This window comes from Ambystoma mexicanum, chromosome 9 (genome assembly GCF_040938575.1).
Source record: "Ambystoma mexicanum isolate Mex_15411 chromosome 9, UKY_AmexF1_1, whole genome shotgun sequence".
Taxonomy (NCBI): Eukaryota; Metazoa; Chordata; class Amphibia; order Caudata; family Ambystomatidae; genus Ambystoma; species Ambystoma mexicanum.
The window spans coordinates 967,112,123-967,131,322 of record NC_090931.1 but is presented as its reverse complement, the minus strand read 5'-3'; the positions used below and the strand labels follow the sequence as shown (position 1 = coordinate 967,131,322).

At 42.2% G+C, this 19,200-nt stretch overlaps 1 protein-coding gene across 1 annotated transcript in view; it reads right to left on the bottom strand.

The window, feature by feature from the left end:
- The window catches only part of MYO3B (myosin IIIB), a 3,387,754-nt gene that overhangs the window by 1,307,882 nt on the left and 2,060,672 nt on the right, over positions 1-19,200 (bottom strand). The window contains exons 17-18 of the mRNA XM_069616181.1: positions 5,171-5,297; positions 2,563-2,773 (exon numbers count right to left, since the gene is read on the bottom strand). Of these exons, the coding sequence (XP_069472282.1) occupies positions 2,563-2,773; positions 5,171-5,297 (338 nt within the window). The remainder of the gene's footprint in view (positions 1-2,562; positions 2,774-5,170; positions 5,298-19,200) is intronic.

The following is a 19,200-nucleotide window of genomic DNA, read 5'->3' as shown; positions in this document are numbered from 1 at the left end:
TACAATGATAATACGCAATTACCTGTTTTGTTCAGCTGGAAAGGATTTCCTTGTCAAATACCAAATACTGTGTCTCATCCCATGGGATCTCATCACCAGTCTAGGGCTTGTTTCCTGCCAGGGGATCATTCTGCAGAACACCACCCCCATGGTCAGGATCAGGAAGTGTTTGCCTTTCCCGGGGCACCTGGAAGGAGACTTTAGGCAGGGCTTCAGTGAGGGATCCATAGATACATCACATACTGCATGCCAAAGCGACCTTTGATCCTGTTGAGAAGGGAAGCAGCGGGATTAGTGTAGACAGGAAGAGCTCTGTAGGGTTGGGGGAAGGTTCCACAACCTTGTTTCTCTCTGCCTCTTCTTCCCGTTCCCTCCACTTCCTCTAGCAAAAAGTACTTTGGGAGTGAAATAAGAAGGACAAAGTCCACTCGTTTTAAGAGCAGGGATTTTACCCTAAAGCAGGCTTGCTTCAGACCAATCAGCTGTAAAAGAAGGGGTTTCACACTAATTATTTTAATCATCTTTTGACTTCAACCCTTGAAGATTTCGCTGGACCTTGTTGGGAGAGCAGCCTGTACAAAGTCCTTCAGTTTTGAGATGAAAACAGAAGGTCCAAGGCAGAGGCCAGATTTGTCCCCTAATTATCCCCGGGGTCATTGGGGGTGAGCCTGAGACTGGAAAAAGACATGCCTCTCTGCCAGCCACAGCAGTGCACAAGACCTTACCATGTTGACGGATCCCTGCAGTTGTGTGCCAGCCTCCCCTGTGTTTAGGGGCATGGGAAAATTACTCATCTGTTCTCCGAGCACTTGGGTTAGGTCTCTCAGCGCCCTTAGAGCAGACAGCCAGAATCCTAGTGTTTTCATCGTTGAACTGCTTTGTGTCGTGTTTCAATAACGGTTCCAACCACCCGGACCCTCCGGTGCTGCCTTTTACACTCTGCAGATCTTCAAATCACTTGCACAGCATCAAGAAGTCTTGTTCGCCATTGCCAGGCCACCAAAAACTGCAAAAAGGTACTATTGTCTTCTAACTGCTCCCATGGTCCATTTCTGGGCCCTAGAACATGGTTAGGTCCCTTCAATACAATACATCAATACATTTTGCCGCAAGAACATATCGTTTTAAAGAGCATTGTGGTTATTACTTGCCTTACACCCCTGATTCATTACTCAGAGTTCTGCATCGTGCTATCTTTACTTATTCTCTGTTCTTTGCTCAGGGGTTGGTTTAGTGTAGCGTTTTTCTAGTTAGTTATTATTGTACATTGTGTGTTTAATTAAAGTATATCCGTAATTTCTTTAAGAATCTTGATTGGACATTCCCTTATTTAGGACTGTTATACATTGTTTGGGTTGCTTCTGAACCCCATTGACACCCGTTTTGAGAGTATAGCCTTCCCTCAGCCCAGGTTACCACAAAGGTAGATCTCTTAATAGGCAGTTACGTTTCTGATTGTGTTGGCTCTTGGTTTGTAGAAGTGCAAGGGTGTTTTAGCCTCTACTCATCTTTATACTCCCACAGGGCAGAAGTCAATTAGTAATTGTAATTGCTTATTTATACAGCCCCGATACACAGGTGGAGTGCTTCAAAGCGCTTCAAGGCGGGAAGGGAACAAGGTAATACAGTTGTCATTCTTAGGCCTTGAAGTTTCTGAATGATCTAACCGAAAACTAGCATACAAGGCTTGGCGGCATTTCTCCTAGTGCAAGTGCATGAAGTGTTACAGTTACGACCAAGCAAGGGAGGGTGGACAAAAATCATGAAAGAGGGGTGGGGGACAGGACAGACAAACTAACTAGTCGTAGTACATTTAGCTTATGCATGCATACAGATGCAGGTGTGAGGAAGGGGGGCATGGGAGAGAACAAACAAGTCCAGTCCAGCAGGGCCCTGGGTTAAGTGCAGAAAGGTTGTCCCGCTCATGGAGCATAAGCTGAAAGTGCAGTAATGCTGAACATAGTGCAGTGGCCTACAGACAAGTGCAAAAAGACTGGCGGGCACTACTACTCACCAATTAGCTGGGGTTAATCTTTATTGACCATATTGACAGTTACGATTTTGGACTGAAGTTTGTACTTCTGATAATTCGGGCATTTTAAGCTGTCTTTTGAGCATTCATAATTTCTTAAGTAAAACCCTGTTACTCATTCTCTGTGCGTTTACACCCATTTACATGTTTGATATGATATGATACGCAGAGGTTTCTAAGCGCGGACCCGGGGATCGAATCTGCGTTGCTCGCTGTCATCTTGCTTCTAAGGAGAGCATGTTGCCCCTGAGCTCTCCTCCCGAGTTTCTTCAAACGACTCGATTTTCCAAACCCAAAATAGTACTTTTTAGAGTGCATAAATGTTCATATGCAGCAGTATCACTGACCATACGCAGAGACACTACAAAACGGTTATTTTACATTTCCCATGGCCGTTCATGCTTACACACAACAAAATGCACATGCAAATGGGTACTGCTTGTATCACCTCCAATGGGCAGTTGCAGTCTGGAAATAGGTCAGAGGAAAACAAGCCCTTTTACCAACATTATAGCATATAAGTAACTAACCATATATTTTTGTCTGGCTGAAGAAGTGTATTGATGCGATTTACAATCCAACTGAAAAGTCGTCCATATAGTGCCTTGGACATGGCATCTCGGACGTCTGCAGCTTTGTCCACGGTGTTTGTTCGTATAATCGTCTCACCACGTGTTACCACACAGCGTGAAGTCAGAGCTTCCTGGAGTTCTTCGGCACCAATACTGAGCTGAATCGCAGCTGAAAATCAGACCAACAAAAGTCACGCTACAAACACCAAATTCTAATAATCAAATTTGTTAATGGCCAATTACAACTAAGAAATAAATAAGGTATGATTTCTGTTAACCCTTTGCAGTAAAGCGCTTTGCTTCTTCTCAAAGCGAGGTCCGTGATCAATAAATACCCAAAAAGAACCAAATAAAATAAGGCTGCAAGAGAGGGAAGATCCTGGCCCACATATCTCTGAAACAATCTCACACTGATCCTAAGGTAAGAAGAGAACCCACTGAAATTCAGAACAGCATTTCAGACAGCAATGCTTAAACTGGCATCCTCCCACTAAAGACACTAAGTCGATGGTCATATTGAAGCTATCTAGATCAATGAGTCCATAAGAGGTCTATTACCTTTATGCTCTACTGAACTCTGCAAGGGGACCTCTGGTTACTGAGACATGGTTACTTTGTTTCCTTCTCTTTACCCAACCTGGTCTGCACTTCACCCACAAACTCCAACCGGAGCTTCAGGAATGTCAAAGGATTTTCCTTTTCACTGCTCTGGCCGCCACCACCCACTCCCAAATGTATCTTACCTGCCCCATCCACCACAGTTCTATGTTAAAGTGTGCCATGAAAAATGCCTCACAATAAAAATGAAAATGTAAAATTGAAGAGGCAAAAAAAATATTTTTACATTACAGTTAAAGTAATCAGTAGCCGCGAAAGCAAAAATAAATAAAGTAATTATGAAAGCAAAAATAATGAAATTAGCCCCATTGATTCTGTTTTCAAAATTAAGTTCTGTGCAAGGCATTCTGTTTTATAAAATGTAAATATCCAAAGTAAATGGTCATGTTAAAATGGGGGACACTGTATCAGCATCCCACTAAAGCCGTGGGTTAAATAATATAAGGTCAACGAATAAAGAGTTTCGGAAAAGTTACTCACCATAGTCCCCTTTCCTCCATACTCATGGGACGTCCCTGGGAATGGGGACGGGACCATAGCGTGTTACAACACTGTCTTGAAGAATCTTGTGTGGTGCACAGCCTGCCACCCCCTCCACGGTACCTCCTCTGTGTACCTCGTCCAACTGTCAGTCCCTTTCTCCACATTGGACGGGACGGTGCGTCTCGCTTACAGATGTGTGCCGAGAAGGTTTGTAGAAATGTTATGTGCAACAAGGCGCAGCTGCCACTTCAACACTCCATCCCATCACAAAGCAGAGAAAGGGACCGACGGTTGAACCGGGCACGTGGAGGAGATAGGAGGTAGGTCTGCACAAGACAGAGGCGTAGACAGGGTAGGGTCTGACCGGGCAAGGCCCACCCAAAATCTGTACATGCCCACTCAGCAGCTCTGTGTGGGCATTTGCAGATGTTCCATGAATATGGAAGAAAAGGGACTGGGCCTAAGAGTACTGCAACAATGTGAGAAAAGTGTGGGGAACCACCGATTAGTCCTCAATTATGTCCACATTACAAACTGAACGTTTACAATAGTGTGTCACTTTTTTGAAGTTGCCCTTGGTGCACTTATTTTAAACTGTCCCTTTTCTCATGTATGAGGGTAAGTAAAGCGACGCCCTTTCCCGCCCACCTGTCTACGATTTATCTTCCTGACACTTTTCCAAAAGTCAAATTGTAAAACATTTAGATTTTGTACGTTTGCCATCGAAATGTTCACTTCATTAAGTCAACGTTGTTTTTTTTTCGTATAATAACACTGCAGTAAAACTTTGTCTTCATTGGAATTGTCTTTGCTATGAGCAAACCGTAAATTCAATTTTGTTTCTGTTAGTGTGTTCTTTTTCTTCTATGTGCTATTCTATCGGTCTACCCATCCACCACTCTCGCCGCTTCTCCTTGCCTTTCCTGCCCCCTAATGTGAAATATATCTGCAGGCTTGTCAGGTCATTAATTATCAATTAAATGAAACATGTCAAAAGTCCCCTTCCGGTGTCGCATGGTAACCGGATCGCATGGGAGCGGCACAAACCACACATTAATACATGGAGAGGAGAAGCCCAGCACTGCCATTAGAATTGAGGAAACAGTAGCATACTCTTTCTGTGGATACATTTCGAAAGAGGAACCATTTGCACAGAAAAGTCTCGCAACAAGGGACTAAACGTTTCCTTGAAACTGATCAAAAGGGAGTTTGTGAAGAGGCAGTGTTTTGTGAAGTGTTTGCGACGATAACAAGGGCATTTTCCACCTATATTTCTTTACAGGAAAACATTTCTTTCATCTCGTCTGTATCTTGTCTTATCAGCGAGTAAACGCATGAAAATAGAAAACATATTGGTCTTGCATTATTTCCGTTTGACTACCTCCTGCGAGTTATACTCATTGAAAGCGCATGAATGGCAAACACACATGCAAGTACAGCGCTGAAATAATGGATGTCATATTACCATTTTCCAAAGCTTCTGCGTCAGGAACTTCACTTTTGTCTGTTTGATGTTGCGAAGAAATGGCAGTAAATTCTATGTTTCCAGTGTTGAGGATCCCGGCTAAGATGCGGTAGACCGAATGCACTTCCTGAAAAATCAGAAAAAGAAGCTTTCTAATTACAAGAAGCCATCCTGGTGATGAGTGCAGAGAGACATATCTGCAGCAGCTGATGTATGATCGCAAAGGCAGGGCTGGCATGATCGCTACCTTTTACATGAATGGAGTTTTTAAGCCCTGACATAATGGTTTACAAGTGCTGATAATGAAACGTGATCTAGTCAAATTAGTCTGCAGTGTAATTGGACTGTGTGGTTAGCATGGGTGGGTCTATAGACTCTTTGGGCATGCGCATTAAAGAAAAGAACATCAGAGAGAAGCTGGGGTACAGTGAGGGATGTGAGGAGTGTGAGACAAGACAAGAGCGAAGACAGAGACATCTAAGGGAAACAGAAAGGGTGGGCCAGGGAGATAGGTCGAGATCGATGGAGTGGAGACAATGGGAGGAGGTGGAAGCGGCAGACAAGGGAAAGGAATTCTAAATAAGTTCAAAGAATTCTAATCTAATCATGAATGGAAGGAGGGCGTGAATGAGGCATCACCTCAAAGTCAGTGCTCCTTGGTTTTCCTCGAGAGCTTGAATTCCACAGTCGCTCCCCCCATTTGAAGTGTGCTATTTCATCATGTGAATCCATGGGATATGTTTCAAAAGTGCCCACACCACAATCGCCCGAAGAGTTCTCCTTGCTGCACATTTGAGTCATTTGCTTGAAAGTGTTCTCCATCCTCTTCTCGCTGTTTAGCAGAGTGGTTATTCTTCTATAATTTACATGGCAAACATAACCCAAACGAGGGCCATGCGTGAACACCAAACATTCCAAAGCAAACTGTGATGTATGGGATTACCTCATGAGGAAAGTATGTTGGCGCCAGGTATGGGTGTATGTGTATCCACTTGTGTTGCATGTGTAAAGTAAAAATACAGTTTGGCGATTCACAACCCAAAATCCGTCAAAACAAAACACTGGGAGGAGAAAACAGACTACTGGTCCTGTTGAGGATGTACCATGGTGGGTGGACCAGGGGCTGGCATGGGCCAAGTAAAAGAAGGAGGCATTCAAGAGTAAAGGTTGGCAAAGGGGGAGTTGGTCAAACACAATTGAGAGCAGGGAAAATTGTGAGCACCTTGACACATGCAAGACATCTGCCAGGAAAAATAATGAGGCCTTGACAGAAGAGTCCAAGAGCGGCACGCCACACAGTGGGTGATTTTAGCAGAAGAGGAAGCTGTGGGGATCCCAAGCCACAACGTGCGAAAGGAAGCTGGGGGAAAAAGTGGAAGGACCGAGACACTACCCCCGATGGTGGCAAAGAATGTGTGTCTGTAGTCGCTGGGCTGATTCTGTGAAAGGCAAGTTCCCACCAAGCGTGTATATAGAGAAGGCAGCCTGCTGCCACCAAAGTGTAATTATTTGACAAAAACGTCATTCAGATTTTGTGAAAAACACTTCTTTTTACATTCCTGAAGGTGTCATTTTTCATTTACGTTAAAGTATTGGTTCAGAAATTCATTGTTTCCAGAATCCTTTACAAATCGTAGATCTGACTCTTATGTATGCTGCATGTATGCATTAGTGCAGTGTCCCAAAGTTTTTGTATTATATCAAACTATGTCTCGTGACTTTTCATTGCCCGTCTTTTACTGATGGTGTTTTGCAAAATGGAAATGTAATGAAATGGGTGATTTAAATTATAACCACTGAATCCGCTGTTTTGTGCCTTTAGGTGCAATATCCAAGTCCTTAATAGTGGACTTTTCTGCAAGTCCTGTGGCTAGGGCATGTGTATGGCTGCAGCTAGCCAATCATGAGCTGAAATAGAAAATGTGTGTGAAAAAACTGGTCTTATGAGAAAAATAAATGTCGAAGATGTCCTTATGCATGCCAACCAACCCTGGTGTTTACCTTCTGTCAAGAATGTATGGAGTTCGAGCTCAAATAGAGTTCCAAATTCAAACGTAGCCAGTGTGATAGTACCGAATAGGAACGTTGCCATCAGATACCTGTTGACTTGTCAGCTGGTCATATATCACCTACATCATAGCATAGACTGCTACATAGCTGGGCACATCAAAGGGCAGCAGCAAGAGCCCTGCTTCGTATACATGAGGATTATGGGTAGAGTCCTCCATTTTATGTCTTACGGATGAGTGAGGTCACTTGCTGAAGAGCATTCTGCCCCGTGTGTATTACTGGTTAATGTGGGGTTATTGGAATATCCCGTGTAAATGCACTGTACATAAATGCAGCAGGGTAGGCCTCCCAAAAATAAAACAGTACTTGAAACTGGTTACTGAATAATCTTCATTATTTACATTTTTGAACACCATTTCGATTAAGGTGGATTTTTCAATCAGCGATACTGCCATTATCGCATGTCGTATTTTTGGAAATCATAGTTATGAGAATACTAATTGGTGGACGATAACAGATTTGGATTTCTTGAACTATCACATGCAGTATTTCTGGAGATTCTGATGCTTTATTAATCTATTTTTTTGTAATCCATTTACCCCCTATACTGAGGGTGGAAATGGCGTGTATTAATTATCAGTTCTCCTTGCTGACCCTTTTTTGTGTTGCCTGGAAGGTTGGTGAGAGGGTTGCCTCAGAGAAGCTCCCGCTCTCACTGCCTCTGGATGTCCCTAAGCAGGATTTATTTCTTTGCAATGAAAGGAAACCCTTGCACTTTCTTTAACTGCAGGTCAAAACCTAAAACTCTTCTCTGCAGGTTTGCAATGATTATCCCCACCTCTGCGTGGTGCTAAACATTGGAGGGGTTTGAGAAATTTGAAATGCATTATCAGTCAGTATTTACGACATATATCCTCTGAATACACATGCTGTAAATAGCCCACACCTCAATCTTTTGGAGCTGTAATACAGGCCGCATACGGAAATGCCACCTGATTTACTGTTACCACCCAACGCCAAAAGAGGCCCTTAGTCCTCAGCATCTGTCTCTGGAATTACGCTTTAAATTTTCACATGTATACTTAGCGGTATGTTAAGATGTTACTTCGTGAATCTGGCACAGATCTTCGCTCGGATTACTTTTGAAAAAGGCACTTCTCTTCTATTATCCAGAACATACTTTATTGTCAAATTGGCATATTGAGATGGAATGCCCCTAATGATAAAATGCAGTGTGGACCATATATTTACTCATGTTCAAACTGTTATGGATCAGGAGCTTCCCATATGCAATTTACGCCTAGTAAGAGTCGCAAGCAGCTGGGATAGGTGAGGGGGTTGCAATAGCCACCCTATAGTTAAACCTGTTGACTTTTGCCAAAATTCTATTTCTAATAGCCTTTGACTTGCTGGACGGATTTGGATGACATTTCCCACAAAAAAAATAGTTTATTAACAGATGAAAAAGTAATTAAGAAAACAAAAAAAACTATTGTTTTTGGCCTACTCACATTGATTTTCCGATACAGCCGTAGTGGGAAAATCACTGGATGGATGTGGACCAAACGAGAAACATGGTGGGCACAAAACATTGCAGGAATTTCCTTTGGTGATTTAGGGTAACATTTTTGACTTAGAAGGAGAAGGCCCTTGCTCCAAAAACCTTTATGTACCCCTTCATATAATGCTTGGTTTTGGCTAAGCCAAGTTAACTGTATACGCAATAGGACCAAATAGAGAAGGAAAACTGAAAATGGAAAAGTTCTGATTGTGAGGGTAAAATATGCCAGTTGTATTATCCTGACTGGTTAAGTTGTGATCTCATGCTGACCAGTCATGTGAGGGATTCTGTTTGTGGAAAATATCCGATGTGTTTATTAGTGTGATTCTTGGGGTCCTGAAATGGTGGCTAATGTTCTGCCACGTCTGAGAGGTTTGTTTTTGTAACACGAGAAATGTACATTATGGAGATGTAATCTGAGCGAGTTGTTCCAATGACAAGAAGAAAAAAATATTAATGCAATATAGGGAGTTTTATGTCAGCATACTTAATGAATGGTGTCTAAGCCCTGTGTTTTGTGTTTACTGTGCTACAGGAAAAGTCCAATACAGATATTAACTTGAAAAAAACCAACACAAAACTGTATATGTATATAATTAATTACTCGTCAGTCAACGTGTTTAATGAATTTCATTGCTCCTTGATGTCTCTGCATTGGAAACCTGCTAGTGTAGTTCAGCAGGGGGCTTGGATCAACTTTGTGGAGAATATTCGGTTCTTAGTGATTGTATCGAATGTAAAAGTTTCGAATGCCAAAGTTAAAAAAAAAATGCATCGAAAAAATGATTGATTTTTTTTATGGGGGTTCCCCCAACCCGTTTCTTTACCCCTTAAAACCAATTATAGTAAAAAAAAAAACCTTTACCTACAAAAAAATGCATTTTTTCGATGCATTTTTTTCCAAAACTTTGGCATGCGAAACTATGTATTCGAAGCAATGCCTGGATACCGAATATTCAGGTGCAGATGCCTGGTTCCCCTCTGTGTGGCAGGTAATGTTATGGTCCTGGAGTTTTCGGAGCCTATATAGTACGAGGAAACGGCTGAGGGAAGGAAGATTGAGGGGGGTTCTGATCCCTCATTGGTGCTGTCAGGAGGCTCAGGACCGTGAGGGGCGGGGTCAACATTATCCTCCATCCGAGGATTGTTGGAGAAGACGGCAGATGTATTTGATGGGTAGCTGTAGTCTTTCCCCTGCTACTTCAGATATCCATAAGGTAGGAACAGGAGTTTGGGAAAGACGACAGTTGTGTCAGAGTTGTTTCAGTGCGGCTAACCCAAGGTTGCTCACTGTGACCTCCTTCAGTAATTGCATTCTATAGAGTGTGATAAGGAAGTTGCCACAAAAAGCGGACCAGATTTCTTTTTGTTGAAATGAAAAAAATATATATCTCGCTGAGGTGAAGACGCAGACTGGATTTACATGAAGGGCATCTAGTCCATGCCATACAGTTTTACCACTCTATAGTCTCGTTAGTTCTCTTGATATTGTCACGTCAGGGAATGGTACTGTGTCTGGGGTCCTCTGATCCCACCATATAAAAATCAAAATTAAAAAAAGAGCACACACTGGTCAAGAAGCAACACTGTTTATTACAGCTGGGTGAACACAAATCAAACAGAACCGTGGACTGTAACAGATTGATGAGAGCAGACATCTGGGCATACAGTGAACATTAATTTTGTATTACAAAACACAATGATGAAGACATTTAAAAACACTAACAATTCAATAATTTCATATTTTCGATGTTTCCTAAGAATCTGATTGGCTAGGCTATGTCATATCCTTAGTGCTAAACGTATGTGAGTAAAACATGATTGGAGCAAACAGATCAACAGAATCCCAACTCATCGCATCCCCATGTGGTGCCACATCGCTGCCCACCCCTCCCAGGGACACTTTGCAATTAGTACAATAACATTTGTGCTTAGTGCCAGAACTTTATTTTACTGCTATTGGTCAGCACCATTGAGAATGGAACACGAGACACCCTGCTTCTGATGGGAAGGGAGCCATTCAAACAGAATCTGCTGGATAACGGCCTTTGCAAACCTTGTGGTGGATATTCTGAAGGCTGGCCACCTCCGAGGCACACAAAGACTTATCATTTGAATGAGCCTTCAAGGAACACCACTCCGTTCAGTGTCCCTTACCCATAGCCACCTGCTGATAGGCACTTGAGATCATGTGAACGGTTCACTGGCTCGGGTCCACTTCCCATAGGATGTGAGGTGCCCTTAGGATTGGCTTGCTGCCCTGTCATTACATCACCCAGGGTTTTCTTAGCTGCTTCGGTTTGCCTGTGACATGCAGCTTGAGGTCCTGCTCCCTCCACCCTATCCTGTGGTGGGTTGATCATGTGTTCAGAGCATGTTTTCCAGGCAAGGCCCTGTCTGGGGGCATCCTTGCTAAATGTGTTTATCTGGGATTTTCCAATATCTAAAAATATCATACAAGAGTTTCCCCGGGCCTATGACATGCACATTGTGTCCCTACCTCCCGCACCCCCCCCAAGGTTTTCTTTCATGATGTGACTGCAGTTTGTTGGTATACTCATGCTGAATTAGCACCTTTAACACATTCCCCCCTTCAATCGGTGCTGCAAATATTAATGTTACATCATCCTCACTCTGAGTCATGCTTGGAGGTTCCTCGCCTAATACTTTACCAAGCTCAATTTTATTTGGTGACATTATGTAATAGGCTTTTTTTCTGGTGTCAGTTGCTCTGGTCGATGACCCACGTGCCGATGCAGGTGGCGAAGAACATCACGTCAAACACAGGGACAGTTATTTTGAACATTGCAACCAGGCAATCTGGGCCCCAAGCGAATATTGAGTCAAGCCTGGTGTTTGATGTGATGTCCTGGGTCTCCTTTATCATTCTTTCATGTATCATTTGTATCTCCCTGACAGCTCTCGTAAGTCTCCCATTGGCTGCATCGTTAGCGGGTACTGCTGTGCAACATGTGCTCCTGATCTTGTGGCACACGCCGTTTTCCATAGCAGTCATAATGTCCAATATGTAGCGGTTCTGCATTAGGCAATTGGAGCAGCTCGTAATATGTTATTTGAATCCATTTCACGTTAGCTGCAGTTTGCACCCCAGGAAGCAGAAGAGAGGTGAAAAACCCATATGCTTTGCTGAACAATTTCAAATGGGGTGGGATAGTGTCTAAGCTGTGGGTGGATTCTGCTAATATATAATTACTTGTCGTCTTCCTCCCTGTTATCTTTGGTTGTTCTCCTTGTGTTTCTATTGGCCCTTTTGCTTTATTTTTCCATTTCTGTGTGGATGGCTTGTTGAGTGGCATCAAATCTGCACAGGGCACCACCAATGTAGGGCTGTGGAGGGTCACCATTGCACATACTCCTCCCCAATCTGGTGGTGCTTGGCGTGCACTCTTGTTCAGCGGGCCCATCATATGTCCATCACTGCCGCTGTCGCTTTCTGCAACGCCGCAATGCTCATCGTCCTCTCGCAGACAGTGTTCATCCCGAGCACCACCGTCCCATTGGTTCTGAAACACAAAGATTCCCTGTGTGCGGTTTTATATAGAGTGGGCGATGTTTCTCATTTATCCTTGTTAAGACGTGCAGATTATCATCCCATATTCTCCTGTATACAGCATCTATTTTCTTACCCACGCTCTCTTTGAACCCCACCAGCCCTTTGGTGCAACATTGTACCATCCCTCTTTCCCATTTTCTGTTGTGGTACACCAAACCCTTTTTTCACAGTAAGGGTCTGGTGTGGCACCAGAATATATTGTGCCCTGACAAATTTGTACAGAATATTCTCTTGTGGATGGTAATCACCTGTTTTCCATTCTGCGTCCTTTCAGTGTTATACTCTAGTATTGTGTGCTTAGTAGTTCTCTCCTGGGCCATGCTTTATAGTTGTATATAGTTGTCTTTGTACAGCCCCTCGCCCTCATCTATTCATTTTACTTCTACGATGTGCCCGTGGAATATAGCGCTGGTGGAGACATATGCATCAGAAATCCTCCTTCCTCTACTGTCACCTCTTGGGGCAGCAATTGTTTCGGGGTCCCTGCGAGTTGTCGAATGAGTGAGAACACATAGCATGTGCCATTGGTGCTTCCTTGCCCAACCCTCTTCATCTCCTTTTACCATACGTTTTCAGATGCTAGGTCCCCTCTTTCTCCGATAGCACTGTAAAAATACTTCTATACTAGATATACTTCTTTTGGTGCGTGTAACACTTCAACCATTAGCAGGCGTACTTGTACTACCCCAACGCATTAGGAACCAGGAGAGCAGGAGAAGACAGAAAAACAGAACAATCCAATCCCTATAATATTTGCATCAACGTTTGTCCTTCTCCCATTCCTCCTAGTATACTCTTGGCCCTCTTCACTTTTATTTATGGGCCTTCGATAGAGTCTTATTGCAGTACACAGAGTCAATGACAATTGGGTAGTACTTCCCATTAGGTGACGCATCTCTCTTGTCTTTCTGTTGTGCTGCTGTTGTCTTTGCGGACATGGGGTGGCATAGACAACGTCAAATGGACAGCAAACCTGGGCTCCTTCCACTTTCTTACCACGTTGCAGATGAGAACTGGATAGAGAAGGATAGAGAAGCTGTTACTGCTGGCTATGGATTTGCTGCGTTGATAGTGATTTAGCGGGATGGGACATGGTGGGTGGGACAAGTGTGTCACATGTGTCATTGATGTGTGCATCTTGTCATATGCCGGGGGAGTATGTGGCACAGACGTGACTTTGGCCATGTGGTTGCACGGCAGTGACAACAGCAGTAGTGCATTGTCTGGTGGATGTGTGTCTCAGTGCATGCAGATGGAATTAGTGGGGGCAGTACAGGGTACCTGTGCGATGTGTGAGTGGTGTATGGGTGGGGGTTGCAGGCAAATGCAATGTGCATGTGTGCAATGAGGTTGACGGTGGGTGGGATGCCAGCAGGGACTCGGGTTCAACATACTTGACATATTGGCCTAGCCATTTGCATTGGGGTTACATGGTGTGTGATGTGACTTTGGCATTATCGGGACTCACCGGCATCATTGGATGACACTCACCTACCTCTGCATCTCCGACTCCCTCTCTCACCTCCATGTGCATGATAGTGCTGCACATTTCCTCCCATGCCTGCAGTTTACTAGGGGATGGTGGGGCCCCTCCAGAGGCTGCGCCCTGTGCGCGCTGGGCAGCAAGGAGGTTGCGCACACAGAGACGTAGATAGTCCCACCTCTTTTTAAAGTCCTGCACTGTCCTGCGTGTTATCCCCACTGCTGACACCTTCCTTGCAACCTCCTCCCAGATAGCTTTCTTCTGGGTCTGTGTTTGGCACCGTAGAACAGTGCAGAACACCTCGGCAGTGTGTTCAACAAGTGTGTTGGCAAGCATGTTGAGTTCAGGTTCACTGAACCTAGGCTTGTGTTTGTGAACCGCAGGTTGTATTGAAGATATGTCTGACAGTTTAAGTAGAGGCTCATGGTTTGGTTCACATTCCTATGTACTGAGGATTGCAATGGATTGTGTTTTTATAATGGCCGCCGGTACATTTCCTGTTCTGGCGATGACGTTATAGCTGCGCCGGTAACAACCGTATGCGCGATGCCAGAATCGTAGTCAGCGTCAGCGAGTATGCCGGTATGTGGGGTTTTGGGCCCATTACAGGCATGCTGTGCACGCTGACTCGGAACAAACCGTTAATTCTGGCTGCAAGGCGGACATGGTAGCACCGGCATGCCAGTATTTTTCTTTTTTTTGCTGCAAACTCGTAATGAGGCCCTATTTGTTTTTATTGTCTATTTTCATAACTGAAAAACTGGCCTTGAAAAGGACTGTTTTCGGGGGTAAGGAAAAAAGAGATAGGAACTGGGAAGGAAAAACACTAGGATTCACACATATAACAAATGGTTAAGAAAACAACATTGAGTTTTTTTCAGAAATTTTATATTTTGTTCATTGTTTTCTGCTTTATTTCTAAAGAATAAGGTAAAAATAAACTGACACTCAAAAATATACCTTGGGTTGGCAATTGCCCATATGTTCTAAAGGAGCCTTGCCCCCAGCGTCTAGGGCGCCACCTCCGACCTCGATAAAGCTGTAACAGGTTTTGCACATCAGGATAAAATTAGAAAGATCGGGTGCAGGCAGGAGTGACTGAGGCTGGGTGTAAGTTGGTGGAAAATAGCTGTTAATGAAATTGGAAGTCTGATGACAAAGACTGCTGTGCTGATCTTGCTCCATCTTGCTTTGACCTTTGTTTCACTTGAGCCTTCCTATATGATACATTAACCTCATCCCAATGAACATGGACAAGATGTTGAATTAATGCGGATGTCCCCAAGCTTTGTGACAACTTGTGTGAAGGTCCCCTCCGTAAAACATTACAGCAGAAATTACACATGACCTCCTCGATCTACTTTTTGCTGTATTGGTCCTTTATGCATAAATATTGTCAACTGTCAGCTATGTTTTTTTGTGCACATTGTTTCTTCCATGGCGGTAAAGCTGAAGCCACCCACACCACCTCATCATCACTGGTGGTCGTAGTTATTTCGAAATGCAGGACCGTGGAGGAAAAATAAAAACTGTAAAAATACACAACACATGAAGGACTCTGCCACTTCATATCAAAAGATTTTAAAACAATATATAACAAGCTAAAATAACAAAAATGGACAAACTACTAAGCACAAGACAATGTATAGGAAGAGGAAAGGTAAAGAAAGGAATGGATCAATAAAGGTAATGCTTTTAAAAGTTCCTGAAGTCTCACAATGAAGTTCACCCACCAAGAGATAAAAAAGCAATGACAGAAAACATGAAAAAGGTGTTTGGCAGAATGGGTATAACTGCAGTTACGCAATATAGCCAATTTAAATGTGTTTTCCGTACGCACGGGTATGCCCAAGCGCAATGATGTGTTTGCTCCTAAATTATTGACCAACCACATCGCCCAATGAGGAGTCGCAGCCGCACGTGGCAGTAGCTGTGTCAATGGAAGGCCCAAACACTTTGAAAGCTACGTTGACGCGGCTATGCAGCTTCGTGACTGTTTTTAACAGCCAATCAGATTATGGGCTGCGGTACCCTTATGACACATCAACGAACGAGCCAATGACACACTGCAGTGCATTGACGCAACTACGCCAATTCTGATTGATGAAATCCTTGCCTGCAAAATGACCCAATAGAACAGCAAGCTGCTTTAACGTGGCTACACATCTTGACGTCTGTTGTGCCAGTCAATGGTATCATGTGCTGTGGCTCCGCGCATACATGTGACTCCTATCTGCATCAACGAACGGTTTAATCACAGATTGCGATACATTGACCCTGTTATTCCCATGCCATTTGACGAAATCCACATGTGCAAAATGACCCAATAGGACATCAAGCTCCTTCAATGCCTCTACATATCTTCACACCCGATGCGCCAGCCAATCATATCATATAAATAAACTATCATATCATATCATGCTATGGCTCTGTGCAAGCACGCGACTCCTAGCCACATTAATGGATGGTCTAATCACACGTTGCAATGTTTTGACGCGGCTACGCCCATGCTGTTTGATGAAATCCACATGTATGAAATGACCCAATAGGATGTTGAGCTCCTTCAACGCGGTTACGCATCTGCGTGCCTGATGCAGCAGCCAATTATAGCACACACTTTGGCTCCGTGCCTACATGTGATACCTATCTGTGTCAACGAACAGTCCAATCACACGTTGCAATGCATTGACGTGGCCACGCCTGCACTGTATATGGACATACGTGCATGCAAAAGTGTACAATCAGGGCGTGTGGCCACAAATAATCATCCAGCCCACACAAAAATAACGTTATATTGATCATTGCTATCAGTGCTTGTTAGTGAAAGGTTATCCAAGTAACTGCAAGAACTTTTGACACTTTAACCCTTTAATTATTTTTCCTTTTTCCCCACATGTTACCTAATCCTCTTTTCTCTTGTCTTGTGATTTGTTCAGTTTGACTATTTATTGTTTTACTTTTTTAAAAAAAAATTTAAAAACGTTTTCTTTTTTGTGGCATTGTCTATTTAATGTCCTTTCTTTGTTACATTTTCTTCCCAATTGGAGATTCCAACATGTGCAACCATGACAGCAGCAGCAGCAATGGCCCCCAATGCGTCACCACACAGGAAGAAAACAACTGGAATGAAGATCACCCAAAGACAGTTGGCGATACTTCATGGTGAACCAACACTGTTCTAAAAAAGAGGCAGAGGACGCACTGTGCACATTGTGTAGGAAAACACTAAGACGTGGTCCTTCTAATGTTCCCTCACAAAACCTGGGAACATCAATCATGATAAATCATCTGGTGCGAGGCCACTGGGATGATGTGGATGATGCGTATCGGAAATCACACAAGCAGCACAAAATAAAACTGCATGGGGCTCATACATTACATGCACAGAAATCAGCACCACCTCCAGCATCTTCATCCACCAGTGGGACATCAACAACACTGAATGAAGCCTCAACTTCTGCAGCAGTGTCAACTGTACTTGCTGCATTTTCACTGACTCCCAATATCTCAGGTATTAGAGTCTTGTGTGAACAATACCACAAATGGGTAGCTGAGGAAGGTGCCACAACTAAGGATTGGGAGTACATAATATCTCAACACCAGATGAACTGTCTTTAGTTTTTTCATTTTTAAGTTTCAATTATTTACCAATAATACCCATAAAATATATGTACCTTTTTATTTTAATTCCCTTTATTATATGTTTCAGCCTTATGTGTTTCCTCCCCTGTTGCACCCCCTCTTTCCTTCCCCCAAAATTTGCTGTGTATCCTTTTTTTGACCACCTAAACACTTAAGAAGCTAATGACAATTGTGTATAAACTACTATTAAAAAATGGCCACAGTGTATTAGTCAATACATTGTATGACTTTTCTGAAAACATCCACATTGCAAATAGAACATCTTTAAACATTGAACAAACTAACACTTAAAGTAAGCTGTTTTCATTTTTTTATTGAATTAGAATACGTTTTTAAAATGTTGTGTGCGCCCCTATTTTGACTGCAGACCCACATAACAAAGTAAACACAGTATATCTAAATCCTTCCCTAAAACTTTTATTAGTAGTTAGATGTAATTTTTTTTTTACATATATTGTGCTTTATTGGTTTTTGTAACTACATCCGACTGTTTACTTGTTTCATATGTAAACAGCCATGACCTTCTACATTCCCTAACACTCCAAATACCTGGCACTTATAGGGAACACTTGTACATAATAAAATATGCACTGTTTTACACAATAAAACAGAAGTAGAAGATTGCAGAATGCTGTTTTCTTTTCTAATTTATGTAATCTGAAGCATATTGTCTCTAAATTTATTTTGGACTAATTTAAAAAAAAAAAAACATCCAAGTAACAATCCATCTTCTACTTTACATAAAACATGTATTACCCTATTCCTCCATTTCAAACTTTTATTTTATATGTTTATATTCACAAAGAATATAAAACATATTTTAAAATGTTGGTTCTAACAACATTAAATAAGCAGTCTTTAAACCCTTTGGCAATCTAGCTTGATGTGTGACTATAGAGTCATTCCAAACAAGCCAATCTACTTCTGTACACAGCCATGTTGTGAAATGTTCACAGTAAATGGATTCTCCCTCATGAAAAATAATTGCACACATCTTAAAGGTTTGCTTATTAATAGAAACTGACTATTTACAAAATTCATTACTGATGTGTTCATTTTCCTACCATCTACACTGTATCTTTGAAAAATAATCAAAAAACTTCCTAAAAACTAGATTTTGCAGGGTTGATTGTAAATTACATAACAAAAGGCAAGACCGGGTATGAAGTGCATCTTATGTAGGGAACCAAAGAAAACTGCAAACAGACCACTATATTAATAGCATATGGATAAGAAAGAATTCATTTCTCATCCATGCAATAGCATTCTTATATCACACAATGTTATTAATGTAAAATCTATGTATAAAACGATTACAATAAAGGTATAAAGCATAATGCAAAGAGTGTTAATACGTCAATTCAATTAAAAATCATAGACCAGAACATTTGAAAAATAGAACAAATAGAAAAATCAATCAAATCCTGATCAATAAGTGATAACTACACCAGACAAAACTACCTGCAATATAAAAATCTACAACTGTAATATATAAACACATCCTACTGTGGTGGATAAACAATACAATAACTAACCAAATCACCACACAAAGACATATAAATGTGAAAAATGTCAATAAAACATATCAAACAGAAAACATATGCAACAATAACTAACAATATATAACTCGTATATAGCCTGGTCACAATTAATAAGACCTAAATGATCCCAACATGTTTCTTTCCATTAAACCAAAGTTTATAATTCATTGGAAATTCTTCAGGGTATAATTAAGTTGGTAATATTGCTGGTATGTCTTT